This window comes from Cottoperca gobio, chromosome 15 (genome assembly GCF_900634415.1).
Source record: "Cottoperca gobio chromosome 15, fCotGob3.1, whole genome shotgun sequence".
Classification (NCBI taxonomy): Eukaryota; Metazoa; Chordata; class Actinopteri; order Perciformes; family Bovichtidae; genus Cottoperca; species Cottoperca gobio.
The window spans coordinates 20,358,126-20,382,411 of record NC_041369.1 but is presented as its reverse complement, the minus strand read 5'-3'; the positions used below and the strand labels follow the sequence as shown (position 1 = coordinate 20,382,411).

At 41.5% G+C, this 24,286-nt stretch overlaps 4 protein-coding genes across 5 annotated transcripts in view; 2 read left to right on the top strand and 2 right to left on the bottom strand.

Moving 5' to 3' along the window:
* kcnq5a (potassium voltage-gated channel, KQT-like subfamily, member 5a) overlaps positions 1–3,542 on the top strand; it is an 86,618-nt gene extending 83,076 nt beyond the window's left edge. For both annotated transcript variants that reach the window (XM_029449430.1, XM_029449431.1), the window contains one exon: positions 1–3,542. This exon is cut by the window's left edge and continues 1,223 nt beyond it. The gene's annotated coding sequence lies outside the window, so the exon portion shown is untranslated.
* A 324-nt stretch (positions 3,543–3,866) lies between these two features.
* On the top strand, positions 3,867–15,138 carry ddx43 (DEAD (Asp-Glu-Ala-Asp) box polypeptide 43). Its single transcript, XM_029449588.1, has 16 exons — positions 3,867–4,274; positions 4,561–4,616; positions 6,530–6,641; positions 7,760–7,942; positions 8,268–8,349; positions 8,931–9,090; positions 10,807–10,925; positions 11,101–11,211; positions 12,241–12,382; positions 12,591–12,691; positions 13,000–13,087; positions 13,294–13,421; positions 13,565–13,674; positions 13,810–13,948; positions 14,083–14,170; positions 14,499–15,138. The coding sequence occupies exons 1-16, from the start codon at positions 3,944–3,946 to the stop codon at positions 14,712–14,714; spliced, it is 2,166 nt and encodes a 721-aa protein (XP_029305448.1). The 5' UTR covers positions 3,867–3,943; the 3' UTR covers positions 14,715–15,138.
* cgasa (cyclic GMP-AMP synthase a) lies at positions 14,324–17,652 on the bottom strand. The gene is given in 6 exon segments (XM_029449591.1): positions 14,324–15,998; positions 16,142–16,159; positions 16,161–16,239; positions 16,341–16,594; positions 16,733–16,946; positions 17,074–17,652. Coding segments are annotated over 5 exon segments (699 nt in total). The 5' UTR covers positions 16,741–16,946; positions 17,074–17,652; the 3' UTR covers positions 14,324–15,658.
* Positions 17,653–18,172: 520 nt separating this feature from the next.
* eef1a1a (eukaryotic translation elongation factor 1 alpha 1a) lies at positions 18,173–23,263 on the bottom strand. Its single transcript, XM_029449590.1, has 8 exons — positions 23,097–23,263; positions 21,598–21,781; positions 21,333–21,512; positions 20,687–20,983; positions 20,039–20,189; positions 19,594–19,850; positions 19,075–19,309; positions 18,173–18,959 (listed from the first exon to the last, which is right to left on the bottom strand). The coding sequence occupies exons 2-8, from the start codon at positions 21,739–21,741 to the stop codon at positions 18,835–18,837; spliced, it is 1,389 nt and encodes a 462-aa protein (XP_029305450.1). The 5' UTR covers positions 21,742–21,781; positions 23,097–23,263; the 3' UTR covers positions 18,173–18,834.
* Between the last annotated feature and the right edge of the window lie 1,023 nt (positions 23,264–24,286).

Here is a 24,286-nt window from a genome sequence, read left to right as displayed (position 1 = left end):
AAGATTTTATTATGCTATATACTTTTTACGGGATACTAAGATTACCAAAAAGAAATCACAAGTATAATGATGTTTAAAATGTGTATGAAAGTGGGCATATTCACGTAAAACAAAATACACAAATTATACACAAATACAAATAACCTTCCTGGAAGATAAATTGCTTTGGTCTTTATCGAAAGATCATTAGAGAGGGTAATTGAATTCATATACAAGATCATATATTAATAAAAGGTTTAGAATAAAGAACTGTGATCTGAGCCTGCAGTCTGACACCTGACTAAACATCAGAGTAGAAGCAAATCAAATCATTTGTGAGTAATGTTACATTTATTTTCAAAGTAATTTCCAGCAGTCCTACATTTTACTTCAGTCTGAACCGAAACCAAATAACCTCGTTTGGTTCTCATCACTGAAACAAGGAATGTTTGTTGTAGAAATGAAAGGACGTCTTGTCAATGAAATGAGTGAATACAATCAGAAGAAACATACTACACGGTTGTCTCATAGCCAAAAAAGGTCAAGAGCGCAGTTGAACCTCAAACAAGCCACTGGAAACTTTAGATCAATCTCTTCTTTCTTAACACACAGGTGCATGTACACACATACAAACACACTGACACACACAACCATCAACCACTGAGTACTCCAGCCAACTTGACAGAGCTGTGACTTATTGTTTTGTTTTGTGCTTGTATTCAGAGACGTTCTTGTTAGAGGAGGAGAGCCACTCACTCTCCTTATTCAATGTCTGTCTTTGGCAATGTAAAAATGTCCTCTTTTACTTGTGCTTTCATACATATCACTGCATGGACTGTTTCCAAAAACAAATGAGTGAAGCTGGGAATAGAGTTAAAGGTCAAACCCACAACAGACCGCACGCTCCACATTCTGTTCCTTTTCTACAACCACAGAAATGTTACTTAATGTTTAAATGGTTGATTGGTTTCATCTATCAGCAATCATATTGTGGGGGAAATGGCCCATCAGCAAGTGCTGAACTGTGTCTCACCTGGTTTAGACAGGAGCTGGTGAGTTAGACGGGAGAGTTCTGCATGCTGACATGCAGTAGGCTTATAAAGCATGAGCTGCTGCATGTCTGAGCTGCTTGCAGTCAGACACTCGCTGATGGCCTGGATGTCCTTCTGCATGTTAAAGCAACATTATGTATTTTTAGCTCCCCTAGAGTTTCAGAATTTCATTACCTAGAAATTATCAAAAACTAGCTAGTCCACAACTTTGCTAACACAGCCAAACATTAAGCAAGTACAACAACACAAGACTTAGCAAGCCAGCCACTATTACCAATATGTTGCCCACTCGCCCGGCTCCTTTCCTGGCAGGACACCAGCGGCCCTCCCTGCCAGTACTGCCCCCACGCCTCCTGCCAGCGGTGCATAGCTCCTGTGCCAGTGGTGTAAACACCAACACTCCTGTGACACAAACATGTGTTCCATAAAATATGATCCAGTTACACCAAAATAGGTGCCGTAAAGCTTTACGCACTCTTCCCGGGAGATTGTACGACCCGCTCACCAGTTACATCGTGCAGGAACAGACGGTGAGACTGACAGGCGCCATTCCCACTATTACAAGTCAGTGTCGCATCAAAATGATTTTGAAGCTTTTATTTTATGGTAAAATAGTTACTCAACTATTTAAAATGAATGTTTCATCCAAATCTTAAACAAAATAGTATGACCAAAGTCCTATTTGAACGTTATTGTATTCTAAATTGAACTAAAAAGTAGTTATATGAATAACCCACTTACGATTACATTTTAGAACAAACATTCAACCTTTTAAGGTCTTTTAATGTTTTTGTTTGACAAACCCTGTCTTTTTACTGGGTGCTGGCTGCACCTTGTGCATCAATCATGATTAAAGGCTGCTGGACTGATCGTATTCTCTCCTCCCAGTCCAGAGCAACACTAGGTGTAGTGTGTTGTTACAGGCAACATGTGCAATGCACAGACTCCATTTATAACATATCAGGTTAGTTTGGATTCACCTGAAGAACCCATGATAACAATGTACTGTACATGCACTGTTGGTGATCCAGTTTGCATGGTGTTACTTGATCCATGTGTCCATTCTGCTGCTGAAGATGTCAAAAATGTGATATATTCAAATTATAAAATAGGAGAAAGGGGGAGTGAGAAGAGAGAAATGTAATCTCAATAAAAAGAATAGATATTTTCTGTGACTTTGGCCTTTTCAGCACTCAGCTGGTGCTCCTATCCAGAGCATTGTTTTTAAAGGAGACGAGCCAGAAAAGATTAACATGTGGATTATGTACATTGCCGCTTTAATGTTTTCTGCTGCTCCCCTAAATATCATGTATAATTCACCAGGATTTTCAATGTTGATTTTCCTCCTCACCACATCAATCATAATCACAATGCTTAACTATTTAGGGTTATTGTAATGATCTTAAAAATTACTCAAGTGCACACGTTTATATTTTTGGTGCATTTAGTCCATATTTAGATTGAGAATTTCTCACTGGCAGGTTTATGGAAAAAGGTGTGTTGCAAGTTCCTGAAATGACACTGTCCTAACACTACACTTGTTTTCAATGCCATCCTGCTTGTTGACTGCTCTCGAGTCAGAATTATGCACAAAACTATGTCAGCCATCTTTTTGTTAGCCATTTTGATTTGTTTTTGCATGTTTACGTCTTAGGGGTATGCCGTCACAGCAGTCTTAAAAATGTATTTTAATGTGATTAATGACAACCTTGATTCATCATTGCTTTTTCAGTTATATTCCCCTTTGTTTTGAATGGTGAGTAAGTGCATTGTTTAGCAAATTAACATGCTGTAGTAGAATATAACAAGTATTATCTCCTAACAAATGAAAATTGTAAACACATGTAGATTGATTTTTAAATATTCTACAGCCCATGCAGAAGTTTTTCTGGTATGATGAAATATATAATGAACGTGAAAGCACAGTTGTTTTTGGTGAGTTTGAGGAGCCTGAAAATGTGACATGGTACTTTAACGCTTAATATTGGAATTGATTTTTTGTAGTTATTGATTGAGTTTTGCTACATATGAAAATAGGCCAACAAAAAACTGTCCGTTACTTTGGCGCAAGATATCGAACACAAGGAAAGCCCATGGATTATTCCCCTCATAAATCATGCTAATTTTTGCAATCTGTAAATTGCTTAAGGGTGCCTTTCTTGCATATGAAAAGTCTTCATTTTTTTCTTCACAAGGCTATAAAGGTTATGTTTGCCTATAGCTATGGCATACTCTGTAGTTGAAGTCAAAGTGCTCATTTTGGGTTGGGTATCCAGTTAACTTAAGTCATGTAGCTTCATCCACAGATTTAAAATGGCTTTGATGGCTAATAATACCATTTCTCTACTGCTTGAACAGTAATTTATTACACAACTGGGCCTTAAAGCTTGATAATGTTAACATTATTATTTCTTTGAAATTAATTTATTAAAGTGCACATTATGTTCTCTCTTGGAGAGAAATGCAAAAATAATTTTATTATTCATTAATAAAGTCAACAAATCAATTAAACTGTCTTAGTTTCCGTGTCTTTTTTTTATTTTTTTTTTATCAACATTTCGGAAAAATCTCAAAAATTAAAAGTTAGCACAGCAAAAGAAAAGTCACACGTGGTGATGTTGCCTTTTTGGGATTGAGGGTTTTATAGACTCAGGGTGGGGGCTAATGGTTAGAGGGTATGGTATCTAATAAATGTAGATTTCTCCACCTTTTGATTCTATATTTACAATTTTGCAACGTCATTAAGTACATTCCATGTTTATAAATACACGTTTAATCAAAATATTCAAAATAACAAAATCGGGAGTAAGAATTTACAGAGGGGAAGTGAAGGCGACCGTCTTGATTGACAGCTTGGCAGTTAATTGCAGTTGGAGGAGCCGTTAGTTGGAACATGGGGAGCCAAATTTAAAATGTCTGACTGGGAAGATGAGTACAACGAGAGCGGCGTTGTTATCCATAAACCTGCTACAAAATCAGCTCCCACTGAATGGAAATTGTCCCGTGATGACAGTCAAGGTAAATCTTTCGGCGTAAGAGACAGAACCAGGTCCGGACCCTCAAGAGAGTGGAGAGCAGAGGTATCCAAATACAAAAATTGGCAAGATGGAGGCGAAGGTCGACCGTTTCCCCGGAGCACAGATCGCGGAGGCCCTGGACGAGGAACCTTTGGCGATGAAAAGTCGGACTCTTCACAGCCTGTGACTTTTACCGTGGGAAATGCTTTAGTTGGCAGGGTAATAGGTATGTTTCTAAAGCAGTAATTTCACTTTAAAGGGTTCTTTTTTTTTACGTTTCGTGTGGCTTCGCTGTTAGCTAGCTATGCTACATCAGCCGTTAGTTTGCTAGTTTGAGGTCACGTGGTTTGATGTCATAATCCCCATTCTAGAAAGTTTCATAAACTGTTGTAAGTGTGTGGGTATGTAACGTTACATAAGTGTGGTTTATTTTACTTATGTTTCCACTGCTGTAACTAGTGATGTGTAGGTATTTATGGTGGGACTCTAAACACATTTTCATCCTGTTAAAGGTCGCGGAGGAGCCAAAATTCGTGAACTTGAAGAGAGCACAGGTGCGAGGATCAAGGCAAGTTACTAATGCTTCACTTCAAACTAAAGACATCAGAGAACATCCATTCATAACTTGCTGTTGTTGGCTAAACGGTTAAAAGTGGTAAACTGCCTGAACACTGCTCTCTTGTTCCCAATTCTTCCTTTATTGGGTGTGGTCATGGATGTTCTTGGGTCTAAGGAAGGAACAAGAACGCAGATTGAGCATTCCTGTTTGTCTACACTTACTAATGAGATTATCAACTGTAATCAGAGTTCTAAACTACAAACAATTCAAAATACCCAATGAACCAATAGCTGCTGGTACATTTATGATTTTGCTGCAATAGATAGTGTGCAAACACGTGACAAAACTGTGTGACGTATGCGTGCGACGCCATGTTGGATGATATACAAATCAACAAAGTATTCAAATCAAAGTATTGTGACTCTCTGGATCCTCTGCAAAGGCAAGATTCAGAGGAAAAAGTCAAAATTTGCGGCCTTGACCCGTACACGCTAAAGCCGTCGGATTATATTGAGGATTTAGATTCATTATATTGTGAACTACCTTGTGCTACAAACGTTGTGGGCAACCAACGCACAAATGAAGGCATACAAGAGCTTAGATGCTTATATATTTTTTTTTTCATGCTGGGTTGGTAGTCTTCTTACCAAACCACTGAAAGATGACAGGGTGCTCGTCCATGCCCGTGTAAATCACTCTCAAAGAGCTCGAGCTGCACCGCTCAAGCCGTGCTTTGTGAGTGAGAAGAGCGGCGATGTTATCCTCGCACACTGTGATTGTATGGCTGGATTAAGCGAAGCATGTTCTCACATTGGTGCTTCGCTTTTTCTCAAGAATAAGCCAAACAAAAACATGCACAGAAGAAAAGAGCAAACGGCTGCCATCACATTTAAAGAAAGTGCCTTATTTACCAGTCAGCGATGTGGAGAAGTAAGGTCTTACAGTGTTCGGGTATATCATAAGCACAAATGTTTAACGTAAACATTGAAAACATAGCTTTAGCATGAGCTCTTACCAGATATAAAGTGGACGCCACACACACGGGTGAATTGTGCTTCTTCTTCTGTTGAATCCTCACGAGTTATGTTGTTAAACCAGCGTACGGCGTTCGGTAGACAGCAGTTCATCCCTCTTTTGTGGATCGTTTTTGATGAATTTAGGAAATCTAAAGAAGCGTTTCTCTGGGTCACGAGTAGCGTTATGACCACAATTATACACTGCGCACACGATTGGCATTTTCTTTCAATCTTAGACGTTTAAATACAAAGAAAATTACGAAGCGTTGCAGCAACTCACACGTGAACGGGCGCTGTCTTGGTTGTGTATATCATCCAACATGGCTGATTTACGGGTTGGGACGTAAGCGTGACGTCACATGCACACGATCTATAGTCCTGCACTGCACATAAACTGAAATTCAGCTAATGAATGTCTTTTTATGTATCAGGAGTGTTGTAAAATCCTCTTTAGAAATGCAGAGCAAGCTGTAAATCATCTTCAGCAAGATTTGACTGCTGTGCAATAATGAATGATAATTGTTTTAACATCATTCTTTACATTACCACTCCAGTTAAATCAAACTATTATCTTAATCTGATTACTCTGTATTTGTGTGTATGCATGCAAATATAGTCGATGTATAGCTATAAATTGTTACGTAATTTTGCACTAAAGTTCTTAATGGAATGAGAAAATACTCAGTACTTTTCAATTTGTCAAATTATGTAATTCACACTGGAATATACAACAATAGGCTGAACTGATGATCTTTTGAGTTGACATTTTGGGTCTATTTACATTTATAACAAACACCTAATCTAGAAAATAATCAAAAATTAAAATAATTGTTAGGTGAAGCCCTAGTTTAGGATGTTGTGTTAGATGTATTCCCCGTTTGTAACTCTGCTTTTTCTTCTTTTTAGATAAACAAGGGGGATTATGAAGGTGAGGTGGTCCTCTTTGGGTCCTCTGCTGCCCAGCAGAAGGCCAAGGAGATGATTGAAGACCTGGTGGCAGATGGCAACTCTCGCAATGGTACAAAGTCATTTTTCTAGAAAATGTTTGTCTGGATCCTGAAAGGATTCTTGGCAGTTGTGTGTCTAAAGCCACATTTCATATTGTTTTAATTGGATGTATCAAATCCTAACAAGTCTCATTCCACTGATATGGTTGCGTTTGACAGTTGAATATAAACTAATTGTGTATACGTGATGGGATCTTACTTTCCCTTCAATGTCATAAATTGGCCTCAGGTAAACATTGTGCTGTAGGTGAATTATTTTTAAGTGTTTTTAGCAGCGCATCTGTGAATAATAGGCTGATCTTATTAACAGTGCCTCACAAATTAGGGCACAAAAAATCACATTCAGTTATTTATCAGCTTATTTTTTATATTTTATATTTCTTCAGTTTCTTCCAGTTCCTTGGACAGAAGAACGTGAGTTCAGTTGTGGCAAAGAAGTATGAGTCTTAACAACAGTTGCTTAATATTCTTAGGTTATATCCTTAAATTGATACTTCAACTATTTCCACTCTAACTGACAGTTCAACTGCTTTAAGCACTTTCATTTCAGTTGCAGCTTCTTGCATCTCTGACTGTGTTCAGACAATGCGAGGCAATTTCTTGATGTAGGCTACTTTTTAATTTGCCTGAACAAGGATTTCATGAATGTACAGCGGAGAGGAGAAAAAGTACAGACTGGAAAATAACAAAAAGGAACCTGAGTTCCTGATGAGCAAAGAGTTCAGTTAGTGCTATACAAACACACATACAAGCACACAAGCACCCTCTCATAACCACAGACTGCTTCATAACTCTTGCTAGCTTGCTTACAGCTTGTTTCTGCACAGTTGGAAAGGGCTGTTTGCTGCAGACTGCACATATATTCTAGCTGTCGCGTTTTTGTTTTTTAAACGATAATAATAAAGCAATATGAACAGAAATAACATTTTATTTTGATCTGGTATCCAAAGCGTCATCAGATCCTCTATCAAAGTAGATTGCTGTGCCAAAGAAAGCGGGGCGCTTGTTGATTTCTCTATTGATCGTTTGTCCCATAATCTAAACACAAGGTTCGGATACTTGCTTGCACTACTTTGCTGCGGGTTTAAATAGAAATGAATCTCCTGCTGTTTACTAATCTTTTTCTCAGGTCCCGGTAGCGGAGGGCAGTATGGAGGAGGCTACAGAGGGGGAGGCGATGGAGGCGGAAGGAATAACTCTGTCTGGTCTGCTGTAGAATTACGGGGTGCAGATGCTGCCCCGGCCCCTGCATCTATAGACTGGAACCACATCCGGGAGAACAAGGTCAAGTTTGAAGAGCTCAAGTGGAAAGGTGAGGGCTCATATATTCTAACTACTGCACATACACGGCAAGTGATATGTATTTCATTGATTTGGCCCAACTGCTGCATAAAGGATTTGCAATGAAACCATGACGATGCAAATGCTCACCATTAAAAGCAGAGACTTGACCTTCGTTTCAATTTACAAGAGTACAAAGCCCAAACAAAACAGTCCTTTTATATGTGTATATATTTTCTTTGCCCTTGTCTGTTGTTTCTAGCTTATGTTGATTAGTTTGTCCTTGTGATATGACAACAGAATTTTATTTACAAAAATGAATGGCTTCAAACTATTTCTGTAATAACTTCCTTCAGACCTCCCACCGCTGAAGAAGAAGTTCTACATTGAGGCAGGGAGTGTATCAATGCTCACAGCCGAGGAAGTCAGTGAATGGAGGTAAATCTACCAGTGTTCCTTTTTTCTTTATCACACCACCTTCCCTATGCTTGTAAAATGGTATTACTTCAGAAACCAGTCAAATGCCATGACTAATAGTGTTATTGACAGGCTTGCAAAACCTCAAACTTGATTGCAATGTTATCCATTACAGCCTCAGACAAATAGGTGGCACTATTTATCCATCTCTCCCTGTATTCTCTGAGCAGGAGGCTGTAATACTAACAGTACACTGTATGCAATTGTGTCATGTACACGCTTGTCTGGTTGTTCGTCAGTGGTTCGCAATCGTTAGGGCCTCACAATGAGGGTGAGAGATTGAACATTGCTGGGGAAGACAGGAAAAGTAGTTGACAATAAGGAATTAACAGGATATTCTTTGTCCAACTTGTAAACAAATGTAGAAAGCTAACACACTATACAGTTGATTTTCATGTGGTGTCTGCAATACGACTTAGTTTGGACCAAATGTGGTTTCTTAAACATGAACTACATCTTTGTCTAGAGCTGGTTCGGTATCAACCACTCGCTACCCTTTCAACCAGTTCCACAATGTTCTAGTTTGTTATATTTCTCCACAGGAAGGAAAATAACAATATTTTTGTGGATGACCTGAAGGAGGAGGGGGAGAAGAGGCCCTTTCCAAATCCCTGTCGCACCTTTCTGGAGGCCTTCGAGCTTTATCCAGAGATAATGGAAAATATTGAACGTGTTGGCTTTGTCAAACCGACACCCATCCAGGTATGAGCCTGGCACCTGGGCAGACTTATTATGTAGCTTATCACCAATCCTACTTTAAACACAACTGCTGAATCTTTTAGAATCAAAAGAACACACAACTCACTTTCTCAAATGACTTAATGATATGTTATAATTAAGCACAGCTGATGTTTATGTTTGGTTGAAACTGAAAACAAGTTGTCTGTGCCTGACGACATGAGACTAAACAAGATCAAATCTGGCTGTTGCCAGCTACTTAGTTTTTGTAGTCTCCCCAAAAAGCAGAAATGAAAGGAAATCTTAGTGATTTTGTCTGAATTAGTAGTGAGTAAGCTTTTTATCTAGAGAAATGTAATAGTTTGCTGTTAGGGTTCTTTATTCTTCCATCTTTACACTACATTTTCTAAGTATTTTTCCCCCCCTATAAAGCATAAAGACATGCATCTGTATAATATCGGAGTATAAATAACAGGAGTCCTATTCAATTAATGTACGTGTTGTAATTCAAGTGACGAGTGTATTCTGGGAGAGTTGTCGGGTGTGTTTCCTTAGTTTTCCAGAGGCTCGTAGGCTGGAAATGTTGTGCACTGTGCAAAATTCAAATATGGAGTGTGCTGCAAGGGGAAATGAAAGTGCATCATCTTCCTCTGAGATGTCACTTTCATTTCACAGTAAGAGGCTTGGTCTGATGGCTATAATCACTCTGTGTAATGAATTGACACTTTGACAGATATGCTGTATCGTGTGGTGGATGTGCAGCTGGTGTACTGCCACACCCTCGTACGTGTCTGCTAATAGCAGATTGTGAGATTGGTGACCCTCGCCCAAAGCGTTCGGTTTCATAATGTTTTCTTTGATACGTCCTTCCAAGTGTTAGTCTCATTAGAAACTGTTGTGTCTCTCGGTTGTTCATCAAGAAATGGCTCCAACATGTGAATGCACCTAAAGTCAATAATTGTTCTGTTTATGAACAGGTTTAACATGAAGAACAATCTAAACTACAAACACCTCCAAGACGCCTGTATTTATTCAGTTTGGATCACTAGAAGAGCCAGACGTCTAATTATCTCTAGAACAAAGAGTAGGCTAGAATGATGTTCACCACTTCCACAAAACTATGACCATCCATTAGGCTTGCCTACAACATACCCATAACACAGTATAGATGGTGCTTTAGTCCAGGTTAATGCTGTACTGCTCTTCACTCTGTCAACAAACTCCTCTTTCCACTGTTGGACTGTTTGGGCGTCTGGAAAGGTGCAATATCTAATCTTAGTATATTCATAGTATTTGATAATATACTATATACCACAAGTATAATATAAATTACAATTGGAAAATACAGCAGTTTAAGAGATTAACATTTATATTCTCTTTAGCCAAGATTGTGTTCCTTCATTAAACCATGTGCAATTACAAAGCTCTATTTTCAGGTTAGTTTTGTTAGAACTAACTTATAATCAACCATTCATGCATTTAACCCTTTTCTAATGTCCAGGCTGTGATGGGGGGGGTTGATGCTCTCGATGGCCAGTCAGGCTCACACAGAAATACTTCCACACCAACGACATGATGTGTGTGTGGCTGTGATGTTACTGTCTGTGCCGCTGTGCATAATAACTTTTAATACAGTATACTTGCAGGGTAGTTATTGGATAGTCTGTCCTGCAGCAGTTGTGGCTTTGTGTGTGTTGCTTTCTAAATGTACAATGATGTTTGTGTTTGTTTGTTCACCAGTCTCAGGCGTGGCCAGTGTCTCTGAGTGGGGAGGACCTGATAGGCATCGCTCAGACAGGAACAGGGAAAACCCTGGCCTACCTGCTGCCAGGGTTCATCCACATGGACGGACAACTTGTGTGAGTTCAGGACCTGTTGCTTACTTTTCAGCGCATCCTTATCTTTTCTTTAGGAATCCGTGTTGTTTTCCTGAACAGTGAAAGTACTGTGTATTTGTTCAGAGGTGTGTAGCTTTAATAATTGAGCCTGTTTATCTGTCAAACTTTCAGTTTATTGTCCTTCCTTCCTTGACAGGCCTCGAGCTGAGCGGGGTGGTCCAGGCATGTTAGTGCTGACCCCCACCAGAGAGCTGGCCCTGCAGATCGAAACTGAGTGCAACAAGTACAGCTATAAGGGCTACAAAAGGTCCAGCAGTCTTTTATTATCATAAGTAATTAGGTAATACTTCACGCACAAAATGATCATTTGTGTATATAAATGATTCCTCCCTTGTTAAATACACTTAAACCAAGATACGATGATATAAAGTTGATGAAAAGATAAGATATATATGATGCCGTAATCATGTTGTCTCATCAGCATCTTGTGCCACACCTGTGAGGTGGATGGATTATCTCAGCAAAGGAGTAGTGCGCACTAACACAGATTTAAACACATTTGTGAAGAACAATATTTGAGAGAAATAGGCCTTTTGTGTATATAGAAGAAGTCTTAGGTCTTTGATTTAAACTCATGAAAAATGGGAGCAAAAACAAAATAACTTTGAGGGAGAGGAAACGCCTCTGGATACACCTGCTATTTGTTCATAAAATGTGTATTTAGGTTCATGCTACCTCAATCATACTTTCACATTATCATAGTGACATCCCATATATATATTTACAGCTTTCAAAATGTTTCTTGCAAAATCTGTTTTTTGTGTGGTTTTGGATCCAATATGTTTATATAGTATGTCAAAATGAAAGAAATAACTATCAGGTTGTATAGGTGAGGTTGTGCTGGAAAACAAGATACCAAACATTGACTTGCTAAACATTTCTTAATGGGGTTTAGTAAGGCAGAATCAAAAGTATGCAAAGACCCCGGACTCCAGAGGGTTAAATAGGGTTAGGGGGAAATGTGTTTTGGAAAGTAGAGCATACGACTGGATACATAAGACTTGGAATATACTGCATGAGTTGTCTCAGAGTTTTTTAATCAGATGTTTGGACATGGTTTTGCTGTTTTACACGGCCCCCATTTAGTTCAATTCATCAAGAATGGGAGGAGGCATGCGAGAAAAACATTTTCTTCATAAAGTCAGTGAAACGCATGGCGAGTACTTGATATACAAATGATCATTAATGCGGTGAAGTATTCCTTTAAGAATGAGTTTAGACTCAAGAAGTATTTGCGATGTATCGGCGACATGACCATGACTGTTCCTTCTCTCAGTGTCTGTATCTATGGCGGAGGGGATAGAAGAGCCCAGATCAAGCTGGTGAAGAGCGGCGTGGACATAGTGATCGCTACACCAGGCCGACTAAATGACCTCCAGATGAATGAGCTCATCAATCTTGGTTCCATCACCTACTTGGTGAGCTGTTTGTGTCTTTTGTTTATCAGTGTCTCAGTCCGTTCGTTCTTTAGATCTCGGGTGCACAAGCCAATGTAGCAAAACGTTTTGTTTGTTCTGGTGTCTGTATGTGTCCTTTTTATCGTCTTACATGTTGTGTGTGTGTGTGTGTGTGTGTGTGTGGGAGTACAGATGGGTTGCTTTAATAACGGCTCTGATCATTGGAAAGGTGCTGGACGAGGCTGACCGTATGCTAGATATGGGCTTTGAACCCCAGATTATGAAGATTCTCCTGGACATCCGCCCCGACCGACAGACTATCATGACCAGGTATAAGTCCAGTCACATGAAGCACTTTGTAAACTTTATATTGTCATCACAAGAAAATGAGGACAAAGGAGCATTTAGATTGCAGACTGTGTGCAGACTGCTGCGTGCAGACTGCTGCGTGCAGACTGCTGCGTGCAGACTGCTGCGTGCAGAATGAAGGAATGGAAAATCATATAATAAATAATGGAGCACATTCAACACCTGCATTCATTTAGTTTTTTACACTTTTCCTTACAGAAGTGCTATGGAGACTTTGAAATATTATAGGATGTGCCGTATAGAAATGATCTTAAAATCCCATATTTCAGTGCCACCTGGCCCACCGGTGTGAGACGTTTGTCCAAATCCTATCTGAAGGATCCCATGATGGTTTATGTGGGCACCCTGGATTTAGCAGTAAGTGGAAATGAATCCAGTCCATCATGTAGGTGTGTCGCTGTCTGGGCTCTTAGTCTTTGATGTTTGTATGTTCTCCTACTTTGTCTCTGAAAATAGATTTAAATAGAAACCAAACTGAGAAATTGATTTGGAAAGTGAATTTCAGATTCTTTGTGCTCCGATCTGGTGTCCATGTTGACTTCATGTGTTTCTCTGGATCTCAGGCGGTTGACACCGTGCAGCAAACGGTGCTGATCGTCCATGAAGACGAGAAAAAGTCCTACGTGTTTGACTTCATCAGAAACATGCTGCCTCAGGATAAAGTCCTCATCTTTGTTGGCAAGAAGCTTGTGTGAGTGGGGAACAGGTTACTAACATGTGGCTTTAGCTGCTGCACCCACAGTTGCTGCTAAATACCAGCTCACCGCACATTGACATTGGCAGTGCTTACTGCACCACCTTTATAAACCATTCTGTGTGTGTATGTAATCTCAGGGCTGATGACCTGTCCAGTGACATGTGTCTGCAGGGCCTGTCTGTGCAAAGTCTCCATGGTGACCGTGAGCAGTGTGACCGTGAACAGGCCCTGAAGGACTTTAAAGAGAGTACGTAACAGTAAAGGGAGAGTGGCTTTCAAAACCTGAAACTTAAAAATGTTTTGTTTAGCTTGTGATCTTATCTTGTAATTAAAGGCTGAAGAATCAAATGGACCAGAGAATAACTGTTTCATCTTTTTCTAGGCCGAGTTCGTATCCTTGTCGCGACAGACTTGGCATCTCGAGGGTTGGATGTCCATGACATAACACATGTTTTTAACTATGACTTCCCACGCAACATAGAGGAGTATGTCCACCGCGTGGGCCGCACTGGCCGAGCAGGGTAAGTGTGTGTGTGTGTGTGTGTGTGTGTGTTGCATGTTTACAGATCTCTTTATTCTGCATTCTACTGAAGTCTCATGATTGAAAATCAGTGTCAGTGTCTGGGTGTGAAATGTTGACTCATTTATGTGCCAGACGCTCAGGTGCTGCCGTTACCCTAGTAACAAGAGAAAACTGGAGGATGGCCTCTGAGCTGATTCCCATCCTGGAGCGAGCAGGACAGGTTGGCGCACACACATTATTTTGACACCAGAAAGTTGATGTCAGGCACAGTGGTGAACACCTTCTGTTGGTATATTGAAGGACCAGAAATCAACCAAGGGAGGCTCTAGTGGGTTTCACTTCAAAGAATAAAAACAATGGCCCAAAGTCACAATCAAGAAAGAATGCTTAGTTCACACGTTTTATTTGAAAGCTGACATGAATATTGTTATAGATTAGGGAGCATGTGTTATGTTCTCAGTTAAATTCATTACATTTTAAAATAGATTGAATAAAATATCTAGCAAACCATATTTAAGTGCATGTAATGTTTGTGAATCCTGTTGCAGGAGGTCCCTGAGGGGCTGGTGCTTATGGCAGAGAGATACGAGAAGCACAAGAGGGAGAAGGACCTGAGCAATCCAAGGGAAGGAGGAGGAGGAGGAGGAGGAGGAGGAGGAGGGGGAGGAGGAGGATGGGGGAGGAGAGACGGTGGCGGAGGAGGAGGGGGGAGAGACAGAGGAGGAAGAGGAGGCAGGGATCATGGCACAAACTGGTCCTTCTAATGCGTGATTGTCGATGTAAGTCAACACATACATGGTTTCCTACACACGTCTACAGAAGGACTCAGACGGAATGAATGTTTCCACACTTTGTGATATACTGAGCCAAAAACATCTGTTAGCGTAAATAGACAGTAATGAAATTAATATTTGTCGACTCATGTTAACTGTCATGTTTCTTTTCTCAGCAGGATCTGACGGCACGTGTCTTGTAATTTTATTTGAATGTATATATTTTTTCTTTGTGTTTGTGGATTATCAATGAGGCAGTTGCACCTTTTATGTTTTGCTCCTGTGTTTAACAAATGTTTGAAGTGCACGTTTCTTATGTCTAACTCACTAACCATAGCAGTGTTAAGTTTCACTCTGAATATTTTGTTTGTATATTTGGGCAGAATTAAATCTGTAAAATAAAATGTGACATCCAGCAAGTATTTACTATATGAGACACCCCCTTGTCCATACCTCCACTATTATGGGAAAGGTTTAGTCTACTGAAGTGCCAGCTTTTGTATGTTGGCTTTAACAACTAAATGCAGAAGTGTAAAACTTTGAGCTTACACGTCTACATTGTGTTGAAACAGTCTAACTATAAGGGACAGTACCACTATACTATACTATACTATACTATACTATACTATAGTAGTTTATAGCATGGCATACTATATTCTGACTTATGACACTATAACTTTCTTTTGTTAATTGGCAGATTAATTATCTTTTTATGTTTCGACTTAAATGAAGCGCTTCCCAGGATGTTACAAAGTATTTATAAAATAAAATAGAAAATACCAAACGCATGAAAAAGCAAAGAGCTAGATATAAAAGTGAGAGACCAGCATGAAATTGTTAGAAATAAACAATTACATAAATGCCATTTTGAAGATTCTTTCCACCCTGAAAGATTACGCTGGGTTTAGTTTCCCAGTTTTTACTTTAAGGATGTTTCAAACTGTGGGTGGAATGAAAGAAGGAAAGCCCTCGTCGCATTCCTTCCTGATCAAACGAGCCAGCATACGGCACTGCTTCTTGCTGGGACCGGCGAGCAGGTTCTGAGTTGGGATGAAGAAGTTGTTGAGTACACGAGCCTCCAAATGGGCTACAAAGTCCATGAGAAGCTGCCGAAAACACTGGCTCAGATTGGACAACTTCCAATCACTGTCTTTAGTTCTGGAGCAGCAGGCGTGTAAGAGTGTGGTCTTGGCGTGGTAGGAGCAGAACTTGTCAAATGAGGAGTTGGCCTTCAGCAGACTCAGAAGGTGCTTCAGGAGCTGCAAACACTGCTTCCTGTAAGTAAAGGAACACACTCACCTTGAGGACAATAACTATATGATCATTATTTCCCAACAAACACATCAGACAGGTCTGATGACTTTGATAAATAAATAATTCTATACAGAGTTACACTTTCACTTCAGGAATAAATTAACCTGCAGCAACGAGACCCCGTTCTCACAGCACGTCTTCTCTGATCCGTGATTGATCATGATGGCCTTCTCAACATGAGAGAAGGAAATCCGCCAAGCATCTGTGTTATAAAAGACAACATACTTCATCTCGAAGCGTCCCTTTCTACTAGTCTTCACTCATTAAATAGATAATGTGTATGTAACATGAAGCGTTACTTACTCGTGGCTAGGACCCCATCCCTTTCTGTTGTACCATTGCCTTCATATTTTGGTACAAGATAAAATGGCTTTCGCTTGTGTTCCTGCTTCACTATCCTCCCCAGCCAGCCATCTATTTTAATGCCGTCCTTGGTGGCAGGTGGCCACCTGGATTTAACCACGATGCTGAGAACAATATTCAGGGAAATAGTGGTTGATCCTACTCTTCTGGTCAGTGTCACTGCAGGGCAGCCTACTTTCTTTCCACCGTCCATGCTGAAAGAACGAACAAGAAACACAAATGTATGTATTTCTGGTTATATACTGTATTTAAACTTGTACCATATCAGCCACAGTTACTGATATCCAAACTGCATTTGACTAATCCAGCATTTAATACATGTTGGTACTCACCTGTGCATGTCTGGACACTTTTCTTCACTTCTTCTCTGAACTTCTTGAGCATTCTACTGGCAGATAATGTGCCGGCCTCTGCAAATGTTTGCAGCAGGCTCTTTTTACGTTTTAATTTCACCCTGTAAGAGGCTCCATCGTCTCCAACTGGCTCAACGGTCACTGGGTCAACAGGTATGGGCATCATGACATCAAATCCATCAGGTTTAGAAATCTATATCACACAAAAACATCACAAATGATACAATGACAGACATTTACTAAGTGTACCCCTAACCCTGTCCTCAAGAAACGATGGAGTGAAGAAACCCAGTGGGTTTTATTGTTTTGAAGGGACTTACTTTCAGATGTTCACAGTAGCTTCCAATACGTAGCGGTTCTTCTACTTCTTTAAAGCGCAAAGTGTTGTTTTTCAAATGCTTAAATATAGTGTCTACTATTTCATTGACGACTTTTGATGCAGCCGATGTATCCGTTCTTTTAATCTTCAGTATTTCCAGAGTTTTGAAGAGTTTCAGTTTTGTCTGTCTTTCTGTCGGTCGTGTCCTTTGGTCTCTGGCTGCGTCTCCTCTGAACATTTTTTATCTTCTGTAAAGCGTTTAAAGTCCTCAGGTCTGGTTTTACTCTCGGCACACTTAGTGTCAGGACTCTTTGCCTTGCTTGACCTCCCTCTAGTCATGATGCTGCAATGAGAGGAATGAAACTGCTCTGTCAGTTTTACTTAAAGAGTTTATGTGAGAACACGCCCCTTTAGTTTATCAGGGAAATAAATGATTATGTACATATCTCTCCCCACACACCCGCAACCTCTCCTTCAAACACCACATCAAATTAGATCACCAGAACCGCCTTTTTCCACCTTACAAAAGCTTGTCTGCGCCCATTAATCCATGATTTAATCACATCCAGTATCAACAGCATTCTTTTTGGCACGTCATCCAAAGTCCTAAATAAACTCCAGTCCAGAACTCTGCGGCTCGTCTGCTCACCCACACCCGTGATCACATCACCCCTGTCCTCCATAACCTCCACCGCCTCCCTGTCCCAACACGGATCCATTACAAAGTCCTTCCCCTCCAGAACTCTCCCCAAACACATCCAAGACTGCACCTATCTGTCCATGTTCAAATCGAAGCTCACCTTTTTCAGAACTGCTTTAAACGTGTAATTAATGTGTGTTGTTTTTTATACAATCATTTTAACTTGTGTCTTTGAGTACTATGAAAAGCACTCAATAAATAAAATGTAGTATTATTATTATTATTGTCTTACAATGCGTTTGAAACTTAAATTCCTATTTTATTCTTACACCAATAGCACCATCTTTTGGACAGAAGTGTGTAATGTAAGAATGCTCTGATTTCAGTCAGACTTAAAGGAACGTTTAAGTCACTTCTTTGCGACACTCAGAAATAAATGACTGAAGACCACAGCTCAACATTCTGGTTGAAACATGTTTAATGTTGCAAAGAGGCTCATGCCATCTTACAGTAAGGTGCAGTAGCTTGTGCCAATTGAAGCTTCTCCAGTGCAAGTGCAAAGTTAGCAAAACGCCAATCAAAGTGCTTGAAGACTGAACAGGTGGTGTACTCGGTGTCCCTCGGGAAGGACACATTTCGACCCATTTGTTTTAAGTGCTTTTTATAGCTTAACACAACAATCACAACGTTCTACTTATCTACTACTCGGAAGAATGTAGCTTTAACATCTTGCTCCTACAGAGCACCATGTAGTTGAGAAAGAAAACACCAAAAGCAAGACAACATGTACCATGTAAAGAGACCGGTGCCTGCGGAACGTTTCAGTGCCTCTAAATGTTCAATATCACAGGTCAATATTGCCATGAACCAAATGGACCGTGCACATTTAAACTATCCGTTTATTACATTGTAAATAATAATCTAACCACTGAAATGGAGTCAGGAGTGTCGCCTAAAGGACTTAAAATCTAAATGTTTTTCTTTCCTTCGAATGCTTTTCCGATGCATTGTGATGATTAACCAGTCTTTGATTATTAAGTTGAAGCAGCCAATTGAAGAATGCATTTGGATGACCGATGTCCTGCCCTGGGAGACCTTGGGGTCGGCAGAGATGCACAACATTCATTTGGTCCTCTGGGCCTTCTGGGCGGACTTGGTAACTTTACCAGTGGAAGAGAGCTTCTTCTCCACGGCCTTGATCACGCCGACGGCCACAGTCTGACGCATGTCACGCACCGCAAAGCGACCTGAGAGGTGAAGAGGAGTAAAGATACTTTAATGCGTCACAAAGCCTTTTGACGGGTGGAGAAAGTGTGTTGGGAAGCTGCTGAAATTCTTTAAATCTTCTACCGCTGAACTTACCAAGTGGCGGGTACTCGGAGAAGCTCTCAACGCACATTGGCTTGCCTGGAATCATATCCACAATGGCAGCATCTCCAGACTTGAGGAACTTGGGGTTGTCCTCCAGCTTCTTGCCAGAGCGGCGATCAATCTTTTCCTTGAGCTCCGCAAACTTGCAGGCGATGTGAGCAGTGTGACAGTCCAGCACAGGAGCATAACCTGCACTGATCTGGCCCGGGTGGTTCAGGATGATCACCTACGAAGCAGAGAGACAACATGAATGGTCTGTTAACAGAATTTAACTGTCAAAGAGGTTCACTGCAGAGCTCGTCGGCTTGTTCGGTGACAGATGCTGTGATTCAGTCTGAGTGTGTTGTGTGCTAGAAGTTTGTGATGATCAAACTGTCGTCGGCGCTGAAGTAAGATTTGAACTCAAAATAAGACTTTATAACAAAATACTCCTATAAATAGTTCTGTCTCAAGCGAGAGTCGATTTAATCACGTTTAAGTTCTATAAATGGATCCTTTGCCATGTCTTACCTGAGCAGTGAAGTTGGCTGCTTCCTGCGGCGGGTCGTTCTTGCTGTCGCCAGCCACGTTGCCACGGCGAATATCCTTAACGGACACATTCTTGACGTTGAAGCCCACGTTGTCGCCGGGGAGGGCCTCGTTCAGCGCCTCATGGTGCATCTCCACAGACTTCACCTCGGTAGTCACGTTGACGGGGGCAAAGGTCACCACCATGCCAGGCTTGAGTATGCCCGTCTCCACGCGGCCTACAGGCACTGTACCAATACCTGGGAAGGAGTTCAGCAGAGAGCGTTCAATGAAAGACATTGAAGTCAACATAAAGGTAGTTCTGACCTACTCTGGAAAGAAAAAGTCTATTTGAACCCTCTGACCAAGAGGCGTTTCATTTATTTCGAGAGTCTATCCCCTAATCCCACAGCTCTCAGATCCATTTCTTAACCAGTGCGCTACATGCCTCCTATCTTGTAGACATCCTGCAGCGGCAGACGTAGAGGTTTGTCTGTTGGACGGCTGGGGGACTGGATGGCATCCAGAGCCTCCAGTAGTGTGGTCCCTGATGCATTGCCATCTTTCCTACTGATCTTCCACCCCTTAAACCATGTCATCTAGAGACAAGAAGATAATGTTCTATATTATACATTTTATACAATTATTGAAGAGGTTTTAAGCTTATGGTTATAGTAGAAGAGAGCAGCTGATTGTCAAGTTTTAGCTGCAGAACATTTTTAGGTGACTAATGTCGACTGTAACTTGCTCAATGAAATGCTCTGGGATTGTGCTACAGTACATCCTGCCGTGTGATATTATGGCTCTTCTATAGCTGTGCTACTGCCACAGTGCTCCCTGTTGAGCAATAGTTACATAGAGCTGCTGTAAATACCTAGACACAAGGGCACTTCTATGGTAATTGAAAGGGGAAAGGATTACTCAAACTCTTTAGCTGCTCTGATTCGGACCGACGGTCACATCGACCGGTTTCCTCTTTCAGCTACAGTTTCCCATCCCTGGCACCGGCCGTACAAATTGGTATTCAAATTCAAGGCTGCGTACGTCTAATTAATTCTCACAGCGTTTGCATCACTATTCTACGTGTTCCACTTACGTTCGGGCTGGGCTCAAGCATGTTGTCTCCATTCCAGCCGGAAATGGGCACAAAGGCAACGGTGTCCGGATTGTAGCCGATCTTCTTGATGTAGGTGCTCACTTCCTTCACAATTTCCTCGTAGCGCTTCTGGCTGTAGTTTGGCTCGGTGGAGTCCATCTTGTTGATGCCCACAATGAGCTGCTTTACTCCCAGAGTGTAGGCCAGGAGGGCGTGCTCGCGGGTCTGTCCATTCTTGGAGATACCGGCCTCGAACTCTCCCACGCCAGCCGCCACAATCAGCACGGCACAATCAGCCTGAAGACGCAGAAGAGAAAGCGTTGGTACAGTTAGCACCGCAGCAGCTTTGATCATTGCGCTCATTACTTTAGGATTTAAGTTTACAACAATATGAACAACTTTTACTGTCCGACAGGAACCTGATGAATGAACTCGGTGAACTTAGAGGTTAAACACTTGTGACTTGAGACAGGATGACTTAAATATTAAATATGTTCATCAATGTATCTGGGGGGGGGGGGGGGGGAAGTGACTTGATGTCTGCAAGTCACTATCGATGAGAGTCAATGGTTAATCTATCTGAGGGAAGGAGCGCAGCTGTGCCACACAACGTGTAACGCACACAGAGCCTCCTCATGTTACACACCTGGGAGGTCCCGGTGATCATGTTCTTGATGAAGTCCCTGTGACCCGGGGCGTCGATGATGGTCACATAGTACTTGCTGGTTTCGAACTTCCACAGCGAGATGTCGATGGTAATGCCACGCTCCCTTTCTGCCTTCAGCTTGTCCAGCACCCAGGCGTACTTGAACGACCCCTTCCCCATCTGAGAAATAAGTAATGGAGAGTAATGTGTCCATGGTTGGAATGGCTTTTATCTTTTGGTCGGAGCGCTTTCTGCGTCTCCTCACCTCAGCGGCTTCTTTTTCAAACTTCTCGATGGTTCTCTTGTCGATGCCCCCACACTTGTAGATGAGGTGGCCCGTGGTGGTGGACTTGCCAGAGTCCACATGGCCGATCACGACAATGTTGATGTGTTGTTTCTCCTTTCCCATGGTGACTGGAGCCGGCTGAAGTCACGAGGCAGTCTGTCAGCTGAAACCAGTGTTCAATTACAATTAGTACGACACACAGGTGGTTGGCAGGGCAGCGTGCAGAAGTCGTGCACTAGTTATTGTGATTATTGGACATTTAAAAGCTTTCGTGTGAGCAGAAAAATAATGTTAATGGTGGAAAAAACACAGTTGTCACTGCTCGAGAGACTGAAGCGTCTGGCAATGTACCACCGTCGGATTGAATGAGCTTTGCAGGATCACACAGGAGATTGAGCAAATGCATTGCAGCACAAGGGATAACAAAAAAAAAAACTAGTAGAGTGCTAATGACTTTCCAAGTAACTGGCGCAGAAAGAATTTGAAATGCTGCACAAGGACACAGGAGCTGACTGTATTGTCTGTTTGGTGCTGGATATGTTTACCCGAGAACAGCTCGTGAAAGGCAATAGCTGTTTTCTTAAACGGTGTGTCTCAGAAGATTAGGGATGGTATCAATGGCCACTGAACTGCGCCAAGTCACAGAACCCTACGCTCCTCCTCCTCTCTGTTCGTCCATCCATCCACAACCCTGCTCTCCTCTTTCACATCCAGCCTGCTGTCACATTAAAAACAAGCCTCTCTCATGTTTCGCAGCACCGCTCTCTTTTCAGACTTACTACAGCCTCAATCACACAATCCACCATTTTGTCAGGTCCTCTCCACACTGATGGTGTAGCAGCCATTTCTCAGACACTGCAGTGCACTGCACACAGGTCAATGCAGAGAAAGTAAACACTGTTGTTAACTCTGCACGAGTGTTATGGGGATAACTTGGACAGCAGGAACTGACACGTGCACTTCAAAGTCTTCTTCTATATAAACCCTGTGATGTTTGATTTAAACTGAATCTAGTAGAAAGGCAGCTTTAATCCAACTGTAACAAGAGTCCCCACATGATCCTGCTCGGACGTGTTCAAGTGAACTCAGGACAGATAATATTTACATGCGCGAGTTGAACTCGTGCCTCACGCAGAACGTGACAAACGCTGCCGCAGTGCGCTTTAATGTTCAAAAGATGAAACAAAACAGCGAACAATTAGTAAAAATGAGCACAGCTGCTATAATGTAATATCTGAAGGATTGAACGGTCAACCTCCCGCCGTGTTCATCCTCTGCCTGCTCACTGGATGCGTATGAAGGACCAGCCGTCTGCCCTCTCTCCCGCATCACAACAACAACAACAACAACAACAACAACACTATTCCCAAAACCCTGCCTGGAGCCTGAGCCGCGAAAGAAAAACGCTCATTCATTCCCCTGATCGCATGAATAATAAAATCCCCTCTCAATGCATAATGTCATGTACTGTGTCGTACCTTAGAGATGGCCGGTGTCAGTTTGTGTGCAGGACCTGAGAGGCTGAGGAGAGACGCTGATCCGGTTATAGCTCACAGGACAGGCGGGGGTGTTGCGTAATTGCGCGCACCCGCTGTTCTACAGCCTCACAACGAGGGACCAGGAGAAGTTATTGTAAAGAGAGTTTATCACAGGACACGGCTACCGGGGAAGCATCCGTTGTTTTAGCCTGTGAGGTGTGACAAGTCCGGAAACAGACGTACTCCTTTATGTGGATTACATAAACAAACAGGAGATACATGCGAAACACGTGTTTTCTGTTGTCGACTGTTCTCTTCCGAGAGCGATACAGTCACACAACAAGATGCAACATTACATCAGGATCATTTAAATTGATATTATCGAGATATTCGATATATATTTTTGCATTCAGCTGTGTTTCACAGGTGGTGTTGACTCTGGGAAATGGTTTTGAATTCAGGTGGTGAACAAATGAAGCGAGCAGCGTCCGTCATGCGCAGCAGGTGCAGCTCTCACCTTTCCAGACGCTCCCTAGTTAAAATTAGCCCGATGCCCTGAACTTCTCTCCCCCTGCGTCTGCAGGTCTGTCTGCAGGGAGGCACACACGAGCGCACTCTCCAGGTAAACATATGGCACTTATGCAATGAAGAGGCCTTTTATAAACCTAGATACATGTTATGTCAGAACCTATAGGCTGCTGTAAATCTCTTTCTGACAGGTGATGTGGTAACGTTATCACATCACCTGTAATATTTTGTTGTTTGTGGAGATGATTTAGCGCAACATTGGATTAATGTGTGTTGTAGATGTTCATTTCCCAGTGAAGAGTGAACTATTGTTCTTACCATGAACGCTCTGGTCTGTGTTGTTCCCAACCCTGATCTTCTACAAGACGTGTGTGTTAGTGTGAAGCACTCTGGGTTACTTTGTTACAGTGCCATATACAAAGTTAAACATGTTAACAGGAAGTAGAGTTAGGTCTTTCCTTCAGTAGGAGATACTACTGCAGTATTACATTTAATGAAGGAGTTCCTAGTGTGTTGTTTGGAGATGTATATTTAATGTAATTATTAGTCCAGATGAATTGAAGAGGTGACTTACATGTTGCTTCATTTCATCTTCTCTTGCATCTTTTCACCACAGACTCAAATGAGTAATTAGAACTGCAATAATGAAATAATAACCCAAC

Excerpts from the sequence above, each read along its gene's own strand:
- ddx43 (XM_029449588.1), top strand. The coding sequence starts at position 3,944 with ATGTCTGACTGGGAAGATGAGTACAACGAGAGCGGCGTTGTTATCCAT. Across the intron at positions 8,350-8,930 it reads GAGGAAGTCAGTGAATGGAG|GAAGGAAAATAACAATATTT; the intron begins GTAAATCTACCA and ends ATTTCTCCACAG. Across the intron at positions 14,171-14,498 it reads TCCTGGAGCGAGCAGGACAG|GAGGTCCCTGAGGGGCTGGT; the intron begins GTTGGCGCACAC and ends ATCCTGTTGCAG.
- eef1a1a (XM_029449590.1), bottom strand. The coding sequence starts at position 21,741 with ATGGGAAAGGAGAAACAACACATCAACATTGTCGTGATCGGCCATGTG. Across the intron at positions 19,851-20,038 it reads GGATGTCTACAAGATAGGAG|GTATTGGTACAGTGCCTGTA; the intron begins GCATGTAGCGCA and ends ACTCCTTCCCAG. Across the intron at positions 19,310-19,593 it reads CAGCCAACTTCACTGCTCAG|GTGATCATCCTGAACCACCC; the intron begins GTAAGACATGGC and ends TCTGCTTCGTAG.